We start from the raw sequence: 22,157 nt of genomic DNA, 5'->3' as shown, positions 1-22,157 counted from the left end.
CTATTGTCCCTTTTTTACCACACAGTTGGTATGTACAGACCATGTGAAAACCTCAGTGATGTTTATGCAGAGGAATTTAAAGCTGTTCACACTCTCAACCTCAGATCCATTGATGTCAATAGGGGTTAGCCTGTCTCTATTCCTCCAGTAGTCCACAACCAGCTTCTTTGTTTTTGCGACATTGAGGGAGAGGTTGTATTCTTGACACCACTGTGTCACGGTGGTGACTTCTTCTCTATAGGTTGCCTCACTATTATTTGAGATTAGGCCAATCAGTGTAGTGTTGTCAGCAAATTTAATTAGCAGATTGGAGCTGTGGTTGGCAATACAGTCATGGATATACAGAGAGTAAAGAAGGGGGCTTAGTACACAGCCCTGAGGGGCTCCTGTGTTGAGGGTCAAAGGGGCAGAGGTGAGGGAGCCCACTCTTACCAACTGCCGGTGATCTGACAGTAAGTCCAGGATCCAGCTACACAAGGCAGGGTGAAGGCCGAGGTCTCTGAGCTTCTTGTCAAGCCTGAAGGGAATTATGGTGCTGAATGCTGCCAGTTTATATTTGTTCCTTATCCCCAATATACCTCAGGAAGGCAGTTGCCAGCTCTAGTCAATGCATTGTCTGTATTTCCACAGAGCTTCTTGGAAAATTGACAGTTTATTGGAGAAAATTTGGGATCTAATGGGATTCCCACGTGCCAGCTTATGCTGCCATCTCAGGTGATAGAGGACACCGGGCTGGGAGGTACCATTGACAATCATTGGCAAGTTGTTCAGCAAATCTTGTAGAGGCTATGCACCACGGCGCTGGTGTTACAAACAAGAGACTGTGTATGGCGATCAGTGGGGTTCAAATCTAATGGGCTTCTTTGACCTGACAGTGGCAAGTTTTACTGTTGTTGGAACATTAGTCAGTGAATCAACTGGACACTTTTGACAATTTCGATGTCCTTCTTAGATATAAAAATAAAATTTGTCATAGAAATCCAATCTCTGACGTGTTCTTGCTGCCAGTTTATATTTGTTTGTTCCCCTTAAGATTTTGGTTAATAGTGACTAACCAAAGCCTTGGGAAAGCATGTACTTTTCTCTCCTAAGGACATGAGTGAGAAACTCAATACATGGGGAGAAGGCAGGGGGGAGCTTTGATTAAACATGAGATATAAGCATTGCTTCACCAGTATGTACTTTTAATCTCTTTCTTGCATTTTGTATCATACCGACAATCCACGTTTACTGCGGCTGATGAGACGGCTGGTCTTCTCCCTGAATCATGTCTTCAGCCTAGTTAAAGAAATCTATTCGGGTCAGAGTAGATGGAAAGTGCATTAATCTGAAACTTCATCCAAGGGGAAATGTCTCTAATGATGAATGTCTCTGATGCTGCATTGTCAAGCTGGGCTAGGTGATCAGGTGTGGCTTGAAACCACAACCAGCTGACTCAAAACAAACATGTCACTTAAGACAGTACTAAAGTCAAGATATTATGATAGCAACAACTCTGCTGAAGTGCCTTTAACCTGAAACTGCACTTGCTTGTCTTTCCACAGATGCTTCCTTATTTTCTGTGTTTCCAGCATCTGTATGTTTCTGATTTTACTTTCCTATTAAACTCACTGTCACTTCTCTTTCTAGAATGCCAATTTTGAATTTCTGCTCTGCTCTGACAAAGGGACTTGAACTTGAAACATCAGCTTTATTTCTGTTTCTAAATCCTGAACTGCTCTCTGGAATGCATCTTCCCTCTGAATAATCCCTTGTTTCAGGCAGAGCAGTTCCCACAGAGGGAATCTCAGGGGTAGTCACATTCTTGCATCTTATGTCCTATATCCATGATAACTAACTGGGTTAACTCTCAGGTTATTCAAAAGAGTTGCTGGCTGGTGGTGTAGTGGCATCTGCACTGGACTTCGAGGCAAGGGGTCCCAGGTTCAAATCCAGCTGGCTCCTAGTATGCTTTCCATCTGTGCTGGGCTCAGTATTGAGCTAGCAACCACACCTTGTAAAAAACAGACAATTGCTAAAGAAACAGCAAGGTTGCTACCTGATGCAGTACAAGGCGTGGAAAGGAACAACATCTTCAAAAGAATCTTTGGTAAATTTTCCAGCACAAAGAGACCAATTGGACCAGCTAATTCAAGCTCACTCCTGTTGACAATTTCTTCATCTATTTTCTCCCTCTTTAACTTGTCAAGATGCCCTTTAAATACACCTATTACTCATGTTGGAACTTTAATCAAGCAATTGTCAGGAGTTTAAATTGCTGATGGGGCCTGGTGTCCTTTGCAACTGCAGCTATTTCAGCCAATGAAAACTGCTTAATATTGCCCATAATTCAGGCTGATCTATTCCAGCACATTTTCAATACCCACTAGGAAAGGCCCTAGTGTCAACTCAATGAACAAGTATCTCTTGATATTATTAAACAACCACAAACTAATTAAAAGTGTGAGGCATGGAATTGTTTACCACCAGTTCAATTAGTAATCTTTAAAAAAACACAAACCAGACCAAAAAATAGACTTTAGTTTTACACTCTTATTTTCAATTTCTCATCTAGAAGTTCAATTGGTATTTTAAAGGACACAAATGTTGAGTATGGTATGAAATTAAAATCGACCATTACCAATTTTCAATAGAGCTAGGGAAGATAATAACTCGTGGTGATATTAATTTTCATTTTAATTGTGTAAACACATCAGCAACATTCATGATTAAGACTGCAGCTATCAAAAACAAATAGAAACAACCTGAAGTACAAATAATTACTTTATCCTGTTGAACAAGAGTGGTGTCACCAAATAACATCAATGCAAGTCCAGTCAAGCAGGAAGTTCTAAAACATGCAATGATTTTTGTCACCTCATTGAACCAGATTAAATAAGACATTTTGATACTATTAGCCAACTACCAATCATTATTTAAAAAAACATTTATCTTCAATAGAAAGTTGACAATAAAAAACTACAATGGAATTCACAGGAAAGTAGAGGCCAGACATTGCTTACAGTTCTTGAGGGGCAGCCACGTATCACTGGCTGCTGCTGTACTCAGAATTGATGATGAGTATTTTGGATGCAGATTTACATTAAGCAAATGACTTTTGGCTGCAAGATTAAAGTTATGGCTTCATGTTGCTGAGCCGGATGTCACGTTCCAGCTCAAACTGCCGGTGATCAACTCTATCCAAGAAAGCTTTCCGTTCAATGTACCTGCAGGGAGAAATAGTGACAGATTAGAATCAGAATCAGGTTTAATATCACTGACATATGTCATGAACCTTGCAGCAGCAACAGCATACATAAAAAAACTATAAATTACAATAAGAAATATAAGTTAAATAAGGACTGCAAAAATGGCAAGATGTTGTTCAAGGGTTGGTTCATTGTTCAGAAATCTGATGGCAGGGAGGAAAGAATCTGTTCCTAAAATGTTGCGTATGTGTCTTCAGGCTCCTGTACCTTCTCCCTGCTGATAATTAATAAATTTAAATTTTGAAAAAACAGCAAAGTCAGGTTTAATGAGATTCAAATGCAAGATTTGGATAGCAAATAAAAAAGTGTGGAAGCAACAGAAGATGCTGAAAATGCACAGCAAGTCTGAGAGCGTTTGAAGAGAGCATGTAATACCTCGCACTCTGTCTATACTCATGGCATACACCGGATTTCTCATATGACGCCATTGTCTTTCAATTTCCAATACGCATAACATTTTTATTAATTCACACAAATAAATATAATTGTAAACCATATGCCTTCAATAGTGCAATTGCTAAAGCAGTCGACAATTTTTCAAAGTAATTAATCATTTTAATTTTTAAAAATTGGTTCAGCTTGATACATCTTATAATAGGTCATATAACAGACAAGTGTGAGCAGGCACTATCATATGAAACCCACCTCTCCTTTATGCAGTCAAAATTTCAAAGTACATTGAGATTTATAAAACCTTGAGATTTGTCTCTTCAGGCAGTCACGAAACAAAGAAACCCAATAGAACCATTAAAAAGAAAAGAAGACCGTCAAACACCCAGTGTGCAGAGAGAGGAAAAAAATGGTGCAAACAATAAAAGCAAGCAAACAGCATTCAGAACTGAAGTTCACAAAGCCAGGTATCACTGCAGCCTATCCGGAAGTCCGCTCGTTGCAAGCCACACCTGGGAGAAACTAAGCAGAGGGGCAGTTACACCTGAATTGGGATCTTATCCATTCCTTTGTTAATCCCATATGATCACTTACATATTTATACAGTAAACTTCTAAGTGACCTGTACCAGCACTAATCCACTCCCTAAAGATGCAAACCCTACTCAAACAATGTAATTAAGTTTATACCATTCCTTAATTGTCAGCACACAGTGTAGGATCTCTCTTGTTTAATTGCTGAGATAAAGTAAAGGCATCCGTTAGTCTTGCGAGACCATGGATCTGCGCCTGGAAAGTCTTTGCTCTCCAGGGCGCAGGCCTGGGCAAGCTTGTATGGAAGACCAGCAGTTGCCCATGCTGCAAGTCTCCCCTCTCCACGACACCAATGTTGTCCAAGGGAAGGGCATTAGGACCCATACAGCTTGGCACCGGTGTCGTCGCAGAGCAATGTGTGGTTAAGTGCCTTGCTCAAGGACACAACATGTTGCCTCAGCTGGGTCTCGAACTCACGACCTTCAGATCACTAGTCCAATGCCATAATCAATTGGCCACGTGCTCACTTATTGCTGAGATAGCTTCTCAGATAAACCAAGTGCCAAGACTGACGGCTACAACATGGAACGTAAAGTTCTAAAACATTTCTTTCCTCAGCTAGTGGCTTTGGTTGGAGTTGACCGGGTTCAGAAATGAGGATGTTAAAATCACTGCAGCTTTTAACTTGGAAGTGAAATTGATTTATTATTGTCACGTACCCGTACCATGATGGAGTGAAAAGCCTTGTCTTGCATACTGTTCATTCAGATCAAATCACTGCAGTACATTGAGATAAAACAAAGTAAAGCAATAACAATGCAAAATAAAGTGTTCCACTCACAGAGAAATTGCAGTGCAGATAAACAATAAGGTGCAAGATTACAACAAGGTAGAATATGAGGTCAAGAGTTCAATGCATCATACTAGGGAACTATTTCACAGTTTTATAATAGCAGAGCCTGTGACATGTTTTAAGGCTTTTGTATCTTCTGCCCAATGGCAGAGGGGAGAAGAGAGAACATCCAAGGTGAGTGAGATTTTTGAAAATGCTGGCTGCTTTACTGAGGCAGCAAAAAGTGTAGACAGTCTTCAGAAGGGAGGCTGGATTCCACGATGTGCTGAGCAGTTTCTTGCAGTCACAATCAGAGTAGTTGCCATACTAAACCATTACGGTATGAATCTGATAAGATTGTTTCTACAGCGTATCATGGAAACTGGTAAGGGTCAATGGAGATGTGCCAGATTTCTTTCACCTTCTGAGGAAGTAGAAATGTTGGTGAGCTTCCCTGGCCGCGATGCACGTGGTTGCACCAGAACAGGCTACTGATGATGTCTGCACTTTGGAACATGAACCTCTCAACCCTTTCAAACCTCAGCACAGTTAATGAAGACGAGCAAGGGCATTGTCCCCCATCCTGAAGTCAAAAACCAGCTCTTTCGTTTTGTTGGCATTTGGGAAAGGGTGTTGTCATGACACCATGCTCCTAAGCTCTCTATCTCCTTCCTGTATTCTTACATTCTAGTATTTCAATTCATTGTTATTTGAGAAAACTGCCCATTGTGGTGGCAACCTCTGTAAATTTGTACAAAGAGTTAGAGCAAAAATCTGTGCACGCAGTCATGAGTGTGCAGGGAGTAGAGTCGGGAGATGAGGACACAACCTTGCAGAGCACCCGTGTTTAGAATAATTGTGGTGTATTTTGCGAATCTGTTGCTGCAATGTCCGTCGCACAGAATTATTCCACCCTATGAGGTAAAAAATAGAAACTTAACCTCGGTTAATCTATATTTCCAATTTACTTCTTTTAACCTTTATCTGCCAAGGCATTAATTCATGCTATGAGACAGGTGGCCTTTAACTGGGGACTGTAATTCCAACTGGCTGCATGGCAGTGGCTGGAACAGTAATATGCAATGGGAATGCTGGTTGACTTTTTCCTGCCAATCCAGACAGATTAATGTTCTCCGTACCATCCTCACTGGCTGCCCTGCAGAGTTTAGCTAAATTATCTGGACCAGAGAATGACCCTGAAATATTCCTGATGTGCAGAACCCAAATGACACGTCACACTTACCCACTGAGAGCCATTTAGCTTCACTTTACAGAACGATCAAACTCAGCCTGTCACATAGGGAATGCCTATCAAGCAACATTCTAGTTAGGTGCGGCTCTTAAAGCAAAATATTCATGAGGTACACTGTGATTCAATGAGCAGGACAGAATATGTTGTGAAGCAGCATTGTGGGAGATTGTGGCTATTTGCCAGTCATTGCACATGCACAGTAATTAACACATTTTACAGCCACTTCTTAAGCAAAAACACACACAAAAATACCATTATTCCCAGTATTCAATGCATGTGTTGTGTTATTAATATTTTTGTGCAGAAAATAATCAGTTCACCTTTAGCCCTGCAGGAACTGATCTCTGCAGACTGAGGTTTTAGCTACGAGAGAAGAATGCTCAAAACAGTATACTGTACTGGCAAAGAATGAACTCAACCAAACACTATGACCTCCTGGTGAGTTAATTAAAGGAACATCAGATGATAACAGCAGAATGAACACAAAAAAAGAGGTCCAGCAGGTCAAACATTGGTTGCACTGTGTACTTAATAAGAACTGACATGAAATTAGGAAGACATTTTAATTCATTGAAACGAGATTCTACCTTTGGTTAAGAAAAACCTGATTTCAAACTGGAATTCTTTTGTATTAAAGGCTTTTTTTTAAATATAGAAAGAAATCTCAAATGTATGGAAATGAAGAATATGCACACTACAATAGACTCTTCAGAAAATTTGCCTAATTTATCTTTTCTACATCCTCATTTAATTTTTCACTGAAACAGCTTTCATAACCAAAATGCAACCACTGTCTTTCTGCTCAGGAGCCTGCATACAGGCCTCATAGAACATCATTCAACATCACACCACACAGATTAAAACCAAATACCCAAAGAAAAAACTGATGCAGAAAAGAAGTTGCTTTCATAGAGGCTTAAGTAGCATTCTTAAAACAGTGCATGAAGTTTCGACTGCCATACAATAGGAGGGGTGTGGTTAAGCTTGAGAAGGTGCAGAGGATATTCACTGAGATGTTGCCTAGGAGAGATCGGATAGACTGTCTTTGTTATAAGACCATAAGACATAGGATCAGCTTGTCTTCATATGAAAAGTCGTTCTAACCTGGAATAATTTTCGTGAACATCCTTTAAGCCCTCTCCCATTTCAACACATCCTTTCTGAGATAACGGGACCCAAACTGCCCACAATACCCCAAGCGAGGCCTCACCAGTGCTTTATAAAGTCTCAACATTACGTCCTTGCTTTTATATTCTAGTCCTCTTGAAATGGATGCTAACATCGCATTTCCCTTCCTCACCACAGACTCAACCTGCAAATCAACCTTTAGGGAATCCTGCACAAGCACTCCAAATCCCTTTGCACCTCAGTTTTTTGCATTTTCTCTCCACTTAGAAAATAGTCCACCTTTTCATTTCTTCTACCGAAGTGCATGACCATACACTTCCCAATACTGTATTCCACCTGCCACTTTTGTGCATTCTCCTAATCTGTCTACGTCTGTTTGTAGCCTCTTTACTTTCTCATAGCTACCTGCCCCTCCACCTATCTTCATATCATCTGCTAACTTTGCAACAAAGCCATCAAATCCATCTTCCAAATCATTAACGTATAACGTAAAAAGAATTGGTCACAACACAGACCTCTGTGGAACACCACTAGTCACTGGCAGCCAATCAGAAAAGGCTCCCTTTATTCCCACTCTTTGCCTTTTGCCAATCAACCACTGCTTTATCCATGCAAGAATCTTCCCTATAATACCACGGGCTTGTAGTTTGTTAAGCAGCCTCATGTATGGCCCTTGTCAAAGACCTTCTGAAAATCCAAATACACAACATCAACTAATTCTCTTTTGTCTACCCAGCTTGTTATTTCTTCAAAGAATTCCAACCGAACTGCCAAGCAAAATTTTTCCCTTGAGGAAAGCATTCTGACTACGAAACCACGTCCTTAACAATGAACTCCAACATCTTCCCAACCACTGAGGTCAGGCTAATTGGCCTATAATTTCCATTCTTCTGCCTCTCTCACTTCTTCCGGAATCATTCCAGAATCTAGTGATTCTTGAAAGACTATTAATGCCTCCACAATCTCTTCAGCCACCTCTTTTAGAACATTAGGGTACACATTGTGCTAGTGTCTGCCACCGTGAAGACTATGCAGAATACTTATTCAGTTCATCTGCCATTTCCTTGCCGTTACTACCTCTCCAGCAGTCCAATATGCATTCTCGCCTCTTTTTTTCACTTTATATACCTGAAGAACCTTTTGGTATCCTCTTTAATATAATTGGCTAGCCTACTTTCGTATTCCATCTTTACTTTCTTAAAGACTATTTAGTTGCCTTCTCTTGTTATTTGAAAGTTTCTCCATCCACTAACTTCCCACTAATTTTTCCTCCATTATATGCCCGCTCTTCGGCATTTATGATGGCTTTGACTTCTCTTGTTAGCCATGGTTGTGTCATCTTGCCTTTAGATTATTTCTTCCTCTTTGGGATGTATATATCCTGTGGATTCTGTATTGCTTCCAGAAATTCCAGCCATTGCTGCTCTACCACCATCTCTGCCAGTGATCCTTTCCAATCATTTCTAGCCATCTCCTCTCTCATGACTCTGTAACTCCCTTTACTCCACTGTAATACTGATACATCTAATTTTAGCTTCTCCTTCTCAAAATTCAGGGTGTATTTGATCATATTATGATCACTTGCCCCATAGGGTTATTTTACCTTAAGTTCTCTAATCAATTCTTGTTCATTGCAAACATCCAATCCAGAATAGCTGATCCCCTATTGGGCTCAACCATGGGCTGCTCTAAAAAGCCATCTCGTAGACATTCTAGGCATTCCCCTTTTGGAATCCAGCACCAACCTGATTTTCCCAATCTACTTGCATATTGAAATCCTCCATGAATATTGTAGCATTGCCCTTTTGGCATGCATTTTCTATCTCCCATAGTAACTTCTATGCCATATCCTTACAACTGTTTGGGGATCTATATATAACTCCCATCATGGTCTTCTTATCTTTGCAGTTCCTTAGCTCTATCGACAATGATTCAACACCTTCCAACCTCTTTCTAATGATATGATTTCATTTTTTACCAACAGAGCCACACCACCCCCTCTGCCTTCCTGCCCATCCTTTCGATACAATGTGTATCCATGGACGTTAATCTCCCAGCTGTTATCCCAAGCATTCCTCTGCCAAATCATTCTATTCTTATGCTCACTGGCACGTGGCACAGGTAGCAATCCAGGGATTACTGCCCTGGAGATCCTGTTTCTCAGCTTTCTACCTTGCTTCCTAAAATCTCCCTTTAGAACTTTGTCACCTTGTCTACTTATGTCATTTGTGCCCACCCTCACCCTTGAGAATGCCACGGACCCAAACTGAGACATCCATGATTCTGACACCAGGGGGGCAACATACCATTCAGATGTCTCTATTGTGCCCACAGAACCTCGTTTCTGTCCCTCTGAGGAATCTCCAATCAACACAACACTCCTCTTCACCTCTGCTCTTCTGAGCTACAGCACCAGACTCAGTGCTGGAGAGGCAGTCACTGCGGCTCCCCCCGGTAGGTCGCTCCCCCTCAACAGTATCTAAAGCTGTATACTTATTATTGAGGGGATGGACACAGGTGTACTTCGCACTGGCTGCACATTTCTCCTCCCTTCCCTGACAGTCACCCGATAGAAATATAGAAAATTATAAGCATGAGTCCTTTTCCTGTGGTAGAGTTATCAAAAACAAGAGGATGTTGGTGTGAGAGGAAGGAGTTTTACAGGGGACTTGAGGGGAAGATATTTTTTTAAACTCTAGAGAATTGCTGATAGCTGGAATTTGCTGCCAATGGTGGTGGTTCAAACAGATGCAATCACTCAGTTTAAGAGACATTTGGATAGGCACTTAGATAGGCAAGGCATAGGAGGACATGGAGCTAATGCAAATAAATGGAATTAGTGTAGCTGGACAAAAAGACTGGCATGAAACTGATGGACCTGAAGACCCATTTCTGTGATATACAACTCACTGGCTTTCTCTGGAGCAGGCCAATCTTGGACACTTGAAATGGTCTCATCTCCTATGCTTGTTACTGTACCTAGATACACTTTCACAGTATTAAAGAGATTATTCGAACTCTGACTTCTTTCAACTGATGCACAGATTTGTTTTTATTTGAGTAATTTCTAAACTTAACAATGTGATACAGATATCTTTTGACAAAACTGTGTTTCACAATCCCAGAATTATAACACAGCTGCTGTAAAACATTAATAATAGCAATCAATTCTCCAGTTTGATATATTGTACAGTCTCAGACCCACAGCTGTCACAAAATCCTTATTTTGTTTCACGCAGTATAAAACTATTCCCAACTCAGAAGAGCAGTTAGGGAGATTTTTCTTTAACTTGATCTTTGCTGTTATATTAATACTAGGGTTAGAGCAATATTATTGTGGCTTCCCTCTGAGGTATCCTAGAGCATAGAAGCAGACTATTCAGCCCATGAAGGTTATGCTGCACCCATTTATAGATGAGCCCTACATTTTATCATCCCCACATTCCCATCACATTTTATCTGTTTCTACTTCTAATCCTATGGCAATTCACCTTCCAATCTATTTACTTTTTAGGATAGGGAAGAAACTAGAGTAACTTGGGGAAGTCCATTGGTCACAGGAAGAATGCGTAAACTCTGTACAGAAAGGTGACCTACACGTCGTGTAGCTGGATCTTGTGAATGCCCATCGATCTGTGCCTCAGCAGCTCATCAACTTTGTGATGGAGTTCTTTTACATTCCTGACTGCATTAGAGGGCTGGGTTCCAATTACATGCAGGACTTGGCTGGGTGAAGGCAGCATGTTTTTGGTCCGAGGCCTGTAAGAAAGAGAGGAAAGCCATGGTGGTGGAGGAGGTGACAAGTACAGAGCAGGAGCACTACAGGGTGAAGACAGTGGCACACGGCCACCAGGGAAGAATAACAACATGGGAGGGCACCGTCAATAGGTCAAGGTCCCACAAGCCAGACTCAGCTTCCTCATCAGTGCAACCTATGATATCTTGCCCTGCCTCGAAATCTTCACCAGTGGTTTGGCAGTGAGGATGACTGCCCCTTGTTTGATACCACTAATGTCAACCTCCAACGTATCCTGGCAGGATGCAAGACTGCACTGTCCCACGGGCACTAAAGAAACTGGCAGAAATCCTAGAGACTTGCAGCAGGATGCGAGAAACAGCTTTTCCACAGCAGGATGACAACTTATACCATTTGTTAAGGCTGGCAAGAGTGCTTAATGCACCTGTCCAAGAGCTTCCTCAGGACTCCTCTCCACAGGCAAAGAGTAGAATATGAGGGCGTATCTTGGCAGACAGCTACAGTTCCCTACGGAAATCGCCACCACATCCCTCTGCCCAGACAAAGTACCGTGGACCTCGGCTGCCAAGACAGTCCTCCTCATTGAGTTAAACATCCCATGGGAGGAAGGAGTGAAAGCTGCCCATGAGTGGAAGAGGCTGAGGTACTGAGACCTAGCAGCTGAGTGTAAGGAAGCTGGCTGGAGGACCATCATTTACCCATAAGACCATAAGATTTAGGAGCACAAGTAGGCCATTCAGCCCATCAAGTCTGTTCATTCAGTCATGGGCGGATCCACTTCATCCTGTCATCCCCACTCCGCTGCTCTCACCCTTAGATGCCCTGGCTAATCAAGAATCTATCTATCTCTGCCTTAAATACACTCAATGACTTGGCCTCCACGGCCGCTTGTCACAACAAATTCCACAGATTTACCATCCGCTGACTAAAGCAATTTCTCCACATCTCAGTTCTAAAAGGACGTGCTTCAATCCTGAAGTCATGCCCTCTTGCCCTAGAATCCCCTACCATGGGAAATAACTTTGCCATATCTAATCTGTTCCAGCCTTTTAACATTTGGAATGTTTCTATGAGAACCCCCTTCATTCTCCTGAACTCCAGGGAATACAGCCCAAGAGCTGCCAGACATTCTTCATACGGTAACCCTCTCATTCCTGGAATCATTCTTGTGAATCTTCTCTGAACGCTCTCCAACGTCAGTACATCCCTTCTAAAATGAGGAGCCCAAAGCTGCACACAATACTCGAAGTGTGATCTAGCGAGTGCCTTATAGAGCCTCAACATCACATCCCTGCTCTTATATTCTATACCTCTGTAAATGAATAACAACATTGTATTCGCCTTCTTCACAACCGACTCAACCTATAGGTTAACCTTTAGGGTATCTTGCACAAGGACTCTCAAGCCTCTTTGAATCTCTGCATTTTGAATTCTCTCCCCATCTAAATAATAGTCTGCCTGCTTATTTCTTCCACCAAAGTGCATGACCATACACTTTCCAACATTGTATTTCATTTGCCACTTCTTTGCCCATTCCCCTAAACTATCTAAGTCTCTCTGCAGGCTCTCTGTTTCCTCAACACAACCTGCTCCTCCACCTATCTTTGTACCATCGGCAAATTTAGACACAAGTCCATTAATCCCATAATCCAAATCATTGACATACATCGTAGAAAGTAACGGTCCCAACACCGGCCCCTGTGGAACTCCACTGGTAACCGGCAGCCAGCCAGAATAGGAGCCCTTTATTCCCATTCTCTGGTTTCTGCCGACCAGCCAATGCTCCACCCATGCTAGTAACTCCCCTGTAATTCCATGGGCTCTTATCTTGCTAAGCAGCCTCATGTGCAGCACCTTGTCAAAGGCCTTCTGAAAATCCAAGTACACCACGTCCACTGCATCTCCTTTGTCTACCCTGCTTGTAATTTCCTCAAAGAATTGCAGTAGATTGTTAGGCAGGATCTTCCTTTCAGGAAACCATGCTGGCTTTGGCTTATCTTGTCATGTGCCTCCAGGAACGCAGTAATCTCATCCCTAACAATCGATTCCAACAACTCCCAACCACTGACGTCAGGCTAACAGGTCTATTGTTTCCTTTCTGCTGCCTCCCACCCTTCTTAGATAGTGCAGTAACATTTGTAATTTTCCAGTCATCCAGTACGATGCCAGAATCTATCAATTCTTGACAGATCATCATTAACACCTCCGCAATCTCTCCAGTTACTTCTTTCAGAACCCGAGGGTGCATTCCATCAGGTCCAGGAGATTATCCACCCTCAGACCATTAAGTTCCTAAGCACCTTCTCAGTTGTAATTTTCACTACACAAATCTCACTTCCCTGACACTCCTGAATGTCTGGTATACTGCAGACATCTTCCACTGATGTGAAGACTGACGCAAAATACGCATTCAGCTCCTCTGCCATCTCTGTATCTCTCATTACAATATCTCCAGCATCCTTTTGCACTGGTCCTATATCTACCCTCGACTTTTTTTTTACCCTTTATATACTTAAAAAAGCTTTTAGTATCTTCTTTGATATTAGTCGCCAGCTTCCTCTCATAATTCGTCTTTTCCTTCTGAATGACCTTCTGAATGACCTTCTTAAGTTTCCTTCTGCAAGTTTTTAAAAGCTTCCTGTTATATACCCCGTAATGGGTTAAAAGAACCAGCAGAAATTGAAGACACCTGGAGTCTGGTTTTGCTGTTAACTAATTCTATTTTATTAGTAACTACGTAATAAAGTAACATAATACCAGATAAATCAAACAGGTTAGCAGAATTTATGCATATATATAGGCGTGTAAATACAAAACCCAAACTTCTTCAAACTTAGGTGGTAATTAATATGGTCTTACGATAGCATGTAAAAAAAAAGTTCAGTTCAGACGCACAGGTTAATTAATGCAAGATGTTTGTACTCCAAAGGTGAATGTTGTGAGAAGACAATTACGTCGATATTCCACAGATTTCATGACAGCAATACAAAATAACAATAGTAGTAGGTTTTATCCCCGAAGTTGTTCCACTCCACACACGGAATATCACCGACAGTGATCTTCAACGAATATCCTTTTAACACAAGTGGTACCACACCCAAATTCAGCTACAGAATATCTCAAAGTGGTGGCCACAGGATACTCCAACAGAATCCACGTATGAATTATCACAAAGGGGACCCTTTTCAAGGGAACCACCACCCAGGCAAGGGTCAACACACCGGTAGATTCCACAAGGTTACCCAAAACACACAACGTGATAGCCACGTATCCAGTTCCACGACATACGAAATAACTCCAACACTGATTTGCCACAGGGGTGCCTTTCTTCAGTGAACTACCACACCCAGACAAAGGGTAAACAACACACGTGGTATTCACAAAGGTTTTCCCCTCACCAGAGAACCCACTCCTGTGGATAAACCAAGTGACGATCCCACTTTCGTAGTCGAATGCAAACAAACTCACCCTCATGGGCTACTTAGAGAGAGAGAGTCCAAACAGTGATCTCTTTTTCACTAGGTTTCTTCTGTTTCAAACCTATCTCTCCTCTTTTCTCTTCCTGCAAACTTGTTCCAGTTGCAGAAAATTTGTGAGAGTCATTTATCAATACTCAGGATCGATCTCAACTCACCCCTTTTGGGCTACTGAAAGTTCAAACCAGCGACTGACTCACTGGTGTCTTCCATTGACCAAATCCATCTTGACTCTAACTGTGTGTGTCTGTGTGTCCTTGTATATTCAAAACAAGCTGCAGAGAAACCATAACATCGATTATCCATGAAATAACTCCACCCCCCTCTCTCTCTCTCTGGAGTAGCTCAAACAGTGTCCAAAAGTCAGTCTCATTCTCCCGACGTATTAAAGTGACAGTCCGCAGAAAATATGAATCCTAGGGGTACATAACATTCCCAATCCTCTATCTTCCCACTAACTTTGGCTTCCTTGTATGTCCTCTCTTTTGCTTTTACTTTGGCTCTGACTTCACTTGTCAGACACGGTAGTCTCCCTCTTCCATTTGAGAATTTCTTCTTATTTGGAATATATGTCTTGCATTTCCCTCATTTTTCACAGAAACTCCAGCCATTGCTGCTCTGCTGTCCTTCCTGCAAATGTCCCTTTCCAATCAACTTCGGCCAGTTCCCCTCTCATGCCATTGTAATTTCCTTTATTCCACTGAAATACTAACACATTAAATTTTATTTTTTCCCTTCTCAAATTTCAAAGTGAGCTCAATCATATTGTGATCACTGTTCCCTAAGGGTTCCTGAACCTTAAGTTTTCTTGTCATCTCCTGATGTTTACACAACATCCAATCCAGCACAGCCGATCCCCTAGTGGGCTCAACAACAAGCTGTTCTAAAAAGCCATCCCTTAGACATTTTATAAATTCTCTCTCTTGATGTCCAGTACTGGCCTGGTTTTCCCAATCTACTTTCATGTTAAAATTCCCAACGATTATCATGACATTGCGTTTCTGATATGTCTTTTCTACATCCTGCTGTAATTTGTAATCCACATCCTGGCTGCTGTTTGGAGGCCTGTAGACAACTGCCATGAGGGTCCTTTTACCCTTGCCATTTCTTAACTCAACCCACAGAGACTCTACACCTTTTAATCCTATGTCAACTCTTTCCAATGATTTAATATTATTTCTTATACATAGAGCCTCACCACTCCCTCTGCCATCTAACCTATCTTTCCGATACACCGTATATCCTTGGACGTTCAGCTCCCCATGGCAGCCATCCTTTAGCCAAGTTTCAGAGATGGCCACAACAACACATTTGCCAATCTGTAGCTGAATTTCAAGATCGTCTATTTTATTTCTTATGCCACATGCATTCAAATACAACACTCTCAGTCCAGTATTTGTTGCTTTCTGTTTTAACTGCACAATGTCTCTTTTGCCCTGTAACTCATGCCACTGGCTTTGATGAAGCCTCATCTTCTGCCTGTTCTTTCTATAATTTCTGTTGCATACTAACTTTGATTTATTTCCATTTTCCCTTTCCTCACCCTATCACTCTGATTCCCATCCCCCTGCCAAATTAGTTTAAACCCTCCCTAACAGCTCTATTAACTGTGCCCGCTAGGATATTGGACCCCTTTGGGTTCAGGTGTAACCTGTCCTTTTGGTACAGGTCGTACCTCCCCCAGAAGAGACCCCAATGATCCAGAAATCTGAATCCCTGCCCCCCACACCAGTCTCTCAGCCACACATTAATACACCTGATTATGCTATTCTTGCACTCGCTACCACGTGGCACAGCCAGCAATCCTGAGGTTACTACCCTAGAGGTCCTGCTTTTAAGCTTCCTACCTAACTCCCTGAATTCTCTCTTCAGGACCTCCTCCCTTTTCCTACCTATGTCATTGGTACCGATGTGTACCAAGACTTCTGGCTGGTCACCCTCTCCCTTCAGAATACTCTGCACCTGATCCGAGATGTCCTGTACCCTGGCAGCTGGGAGGCAACACACCATGCAGGTATCTCCATCAGGCTGACAGAACCTCCTGTCTATTCCCTCATTATGAAATCCCCTATGACTACGGCATTTCTCACCTTCCTCTCTCCCTTCTGCACCACGGAACTAGGCTCAGTGCCAGAGACCCGATCACCGTGACTGTCCTCTGTCAGGTTATCCCCCTCAACCGTATCCAAAACAAGATAACAATTACTGAGGGGGATGGCCACAGGGGATGTTCTCTACCATCTGAGCTCTTTGCCTCGCTTCCCTGACCGTTACCAAATTATCTGACTCCTGCACAACGGGTGACTAACGACCTGTAGCTCCTCTCTACCTCCTGTTCACTCTCCCTAATAACCTGTAGGTCATCGAGCCACAGCTCCAGATCCCAAACACGGTCTCTCAGGAGCTGCGTCTCGGTGCACCTGGCACAGATGTGGCCATCTGGGAGACTGGAAGATTCCCAGGATTCCCACATCTGGCACCCAGAGCAAAATACTAACCCTACTGACATGCTATCTCTCCCTCAAAAAAATGCAAGAAAAAAACCAAAAAAATGAAGTCCGCTTACCCACTTACTTCGCCGAAGCCTGTCACTTCTACTCTCGCCACTGGCCTATTCCCGACAGCTGGTCGCCCCGACAATGGCCGTTCTGCCTATTCCTTTGGTACTTTTACTTAGTTTGTCGCGCTGAATTACTGCCACTGATAGGCCCCGCACAATGGACTAACACCCATGAAGCTCTCATTTTAAATCAGGGCCTCTGACCTGCAAGATGCACTCATTCATTGAGCTTAGTTGCCGCCGCTTATAGGCCCTGCACAATGGGCTAACACCCGTGAAGCTCTCGTTTTAAATCACTGCCTCTGACCTGCGAGAAGCACTCATTTGGCGAGCTTAGTTGCCATCGCTGATAGGCCCCGCACAATCCACACCCTGTGGAGGTAGGATGGCAGGGCTTCGTTGGTGCATCAATGACAAGGTTACTCTGTGATATGGCAGAGTCTGGAGTGAGGCCCTCAAGCAGGGCCACCAGTGAGTTGGCTGAAGAGGCAGAAAAGGACAGCTTTTGGCTGTGGCTGAGGAGAAGGGACAAAAATTGGGGGACCAACTAACCCCAGTGAAAGGTGCAGGGGGTGGCCGGGAGACGTTCCAGCCATTGCTCCACTACCAGGAGCTGTACCAGGTCTAAGGGAGAGAAACGTAATGAATGGTGGTCCCTGGGTGATGGCTCTGCAGCTGACCTAGGGGCACTGTCGCAGGTGCAGCAGGCAGCAATGCCAAGCAGGAAACATTGTCCTGTAAATCTCACACACAGCAACAGAGTTTGGAATTGAATCTGGGCTGTGGACTGTGAAGTAACAGCTCGATAAGCTATTTCTCCTACTTAATAGGCTCACTCAGATTAAAACTCACAGATTCCCTGCTGAAGTTACACAATTGCTCAGAAACAGCTCTTTATCAAAAATGCTCAAAATTCCTGGATGCAACAGAAAGGTAGGTGGGGTAAGCTCGGGTGCAGTGATGCTTACCGTGGCATTAACTTGGATTTTAAAACGATTTCACTTATACTTGGAGATTAAACAACAAAAATGGCCCCAGGCAATTGGAAACTGGTTTGAACATACGGTCCCTATCGTATTCAAGCAGTATAAATCAACACAGACCCTCTTAAGGAAATTGTCTGCACTGTTAAAATTACTTCTTATTTGAAACCCAATGCTGAAACTCATGATTTTATAAATATTCAAATCAACCTTTCCCAAATTTATTTTGTTATCAGACAGTAGAAGAATTCTAGTAAATGGGTACAGAAATAAGGGACTTTTATAGCAGGAACACACACATTGGTTTGGTTTATGAACTACTATTTATACACATTATATAGAAATATATGGAACATCTGTCATGTTAGTCTGATCAAAGTTACGGGCACATTCTTTAATTAACTGGAACTGATATTTCAAGACTTTAATTGATTAATATCAAACTACCTTACTGTAATCAAGCAAGACTGTTGGTGAGTGGAATAGCTAAAACCTTAGAAAAAAATTTATATGGCCCTAATTGATCCAGATTGGTATGTCTAATTAAGAGAGACATGGGAAAAGTGTTTTGTAATTTAAAAATACCAAAGGGTCAGCAGAGGTTAGTGTGATTTACAAGGAAGTATAGATGTTGCAATTCCAGAGATTACTTCACAGTTCCAGGAATCGTAAATAGATATTCTGCAGCTAAACCAAATAACTCAAGCCCCAACAAGCAGGACGATTCTGGTGACCACTGCTAGCTGTACAAGACATTGCTGAGACTGCACTTGGAGTATTGTGTGCAATTCTTGTCACTCTGCTATAGGAAGGATGCCATTAAGTTGGAGGGGGCCTCAGATCAGGATTTTCAAAGCAACACACAAGATGCTGGTGGATCTCAGCATGTCCAACAGCAAAAGTGGTGGGTAATGGTCAGTCAACATTTTGGGCCAAGACACTTAACTGGACAGAAAGAGTAAGAGGGGAGATGTATGTTGCTGGGCCTGGAGGGCTTGAGTTATAAGGAGAGACTGGAGAAGTTGGGACTATTTGCCCCAGTGAAGGTGACTAAGGGATAACTTTATAGAGGCTTAGAAACCTTATGGAGGTTGCTTGTTGTATGTTGGCTGCATGTTGCTCTGCTGAACACTGTGGACACGATATATTGACATTGGAATACGTAACAGTACTTGTGGGCTGCTCCCAGCACATCCTCAGATTCTGTCGGTTGTTAATACAAATGATGCATTTCATTGTGTTTCAATGTACATGTGATTAGTAATAAATAAATCTAAATTCAAACAAAAAATCCCATTACTAGCATTTGATAAAATCCAAAATATCACTTTTTACAATGTTTTAGTCATTAAATCTGAATTACCCCATTTAGGATTTTTCTTGTCTACTGGATAGGATGGGATAGGATGCTTAGAACAGCAATATCCTGGATTGCTCTGAGAATAGCTAGTCTTCTTGTCAATTCTTTTTGAAGACCATTATATTACATTCCATCAGGATCCCTAGAATGGAAAATGGTGACAATACATGATTCCAGAATGGTGAGCTATAATTATTTGCAACTTCACTTTAAAACCCTCCACAGTCTAACTTTTGGGCCTCCAAACACCAGAATATTTTTGCTGCTGCTGAAATTTTCAGCCATGTCTCTGCCTCTAAATTTGTTGCCTCAGGCCCAACTAAAATCAATACCTTTCACAACCAGGTAATCCTCACCTCAGGTCTAAGAGAAGCAGACTAGAATGGGTAAGGCTTGACAATTCATTATTGAGATCTAGATGGAACACAAAGCTCAAATGGGCCTTGATCTCAATTGCACACTGTTCCAACTGCCAGACCAGGATCAGAATCAGGTTTATTGTCAATGACATTAGCCACAGAATGCATTGTCTTGTGGCAGCAGTAAAATGCAGGCATAACAAATTACTATAGGCTTCAATAAAAAGTAAATAACGTAAAAGAGGAATAGCGAGGTAGTGTTCATGGGTTTTTGGACCATTCATAAATCTGATGACAGAGGGGATGAAATTGTTTCTCCAGCAAAGCAATGGTTAGAGAGTATGTATCACAAATTAAATTGGCAGTCATCACTCTCTCTCTCCCTCCTGAAAATAAACTAGATTTCTGACATTGAATTGAAGTCTCATATCTATACTGTGTTAAAGATCATGCATTTCTTTCTCTGTAACATCACTCAATTGCAGCCTTGCCTTAGCTAACTTGTTCTCAAAATGCCCATTAATACACTTGTTGCCTCCAAACTTGACAATTCCAACTCACGTCTGTCTGGCTGGCCTCATTCACTCTACTTTCTGTACACTTGAGGACATCCAATCTTAAAAAAAACCCACTAATTCCATTTCATCCATCCTTCCTATCTTCCACATTAACCAATGTAGGTGAGCAATGTTTTGCTTCTGGGTGTCTCCATCAAATCGTCAAAATTTTCCATGGTCTCATTCTATCCAATTGCTGGAATGTCTTCCAGCCTTGTTAAGCTCCAGAGATAACCTACAGCACACCCTCAGTAAATTTAAGAAACCCTTAACTTAGTTTGTGATTATAAACTATAAAAGGCTTTAAATTTTCTGAACAAGCTTAAGCTAGGTGTAGAAAAACTAATTTCTTTGTGAATGGGGTCTAAATTGAAGCAGGAATGCAACTGCTGATAATGATTGTGGAAGCAATTTCCCCCTTTGATGTTCCATCTCCGGAACGACAATCTATCTTGCATCATGTATACTTCCAAACTAATGATGCAGCTTTAAAGGCCAAGAAGACAAAGAAATAAAGCAAGGATGAGTTAATCAAGACAGCTTCACTTTCAAAATACTCACCATTCTGATTTTCAATGCATGTGACAAATTGGTTGTTGATACGGAAATCACACACACAGTCTCAGACATGCAAATCAGAAATTACTGTTTGTTTTTAACATATGAAGACTACATTGATATACCATTGATAATCCTTCTTGATCAGCAGTACCTTTACCACCTAAAGGCACACTCTTTCCTTTTTCATCGAAGTTTTTTCATAATCTTTTTTTTAACAAGGCTCTGATGAGGCTTCACGATTCTGAAAGAAGTGCTTGTCAACCAGAGTCAAAACATTGGAAAAGGCATTCACTTCTGAAGAGGGGAACCACTTCTAATCATACACACTATGGATAAAGGTTAGGGTATAAATTAAAGGATTTTGTGTCACATTAGACAACAAGTTCACCTTTCTGTCAGGCGACAATCAGATGGCTGATTTTTAAATTAGGACTGTCTCACAATACACATAGCTTATAATGAAGCTAATTCAAAATCACAGTTCTTATTGCACTGAGCTTCTATAATTCCTTTTACTATGCCATACAACATGGATTCTCAGCAACAGTATTTTAAGTATCAAATTGACTCACGGAAGATTCAGACACATTTAAATTTCATGATCCTTTCAGTAATGAAGCACAACATGCTTTGCAATTTTATGAGGAGCAGCAGCTGCATCTTAAAATCTTTTATTTTGCCCTGGGCTATTTCACCTCAAACTCTTAAAAAAGGAGTATTTCCTCCCTTGAATAATTCTTTTAAAATCATGATTTTTTTGTGTTGCTTATTTCAAGAAGAAGCTATATTCTAGTTCTTATTTTGGAATCCTATTAACATTTTGAAAATACAATATTCTGTGGAAAAGATGTGAAAGTGGGAAAGGTCATTCAATACTTAAAGGGCAACGTGGGGCTTAACACCAATTAACTTGCTGAATACGACGTAAATGAACTGCAGCTGATTAAAATGTCAAACTAATTTTATGGTCTGCTGAAAACTGCAAACCAAATTATACGAGTAATAAAATAATTTTAACTGAGATTTAAAATTAGGGCAATTTACTGTGGCTTTCCCTTATATATTGTTCGCTCTGCTCCTTTTGTCATTTTTAATTGTCTAATAATTTTTCTTGCATGTTACTTACCATAATTTTTCGGATTTTTCCATTAGCAATACTCT

The 22,157-nt window shown here is 41.6% G+C and overlaps 1 protein-coding gene across 1 annotated transcript in view; it reads right to left on the bottom strand.

The window, feature by feature from the left end:
- Nucleotides 1-929: 929 nt before the first annotated feature.
- cfdp1 (craniofacial development protein 1) overlaps nucleotides 930-22,157 on the bottom strand; it is a 244,504-nt gene continuing 223,276 nt past the window's right edge. Inside the window, exon 7 of the mRNA XM_063066810.1 lies at nucleotides 930-3,206. Coding sequence (XP_062922880.1) covers nucleotides 3,116-3,206 — 91 coding nt within the window. The 3' untranslated portion in view covers nucleotides 930-3,115. The remainder of the gene's footprint in view (nucleotides 3,207-22,157) is intronic.

Source organism: Mobula hypostoma, chromosome 14 (assembly GCF_963921235.1).
Source record: "Mobula hypostoma chromosome 14, sMobHyp1.1, whole genome shotgun sequence".
Taxonomy (NCBI): Eukaryota; Metazoa; Chordata; class Chondrichthyes; order Myliobatiformes; family Myliobatidae; genus Mobula; species Mobula hypostoma.
The sequence above is the reverse complement of the archived record's forward strand: the minus strand, read 5'-3'. Positions and strand labels throughout refer to the sequence as shown.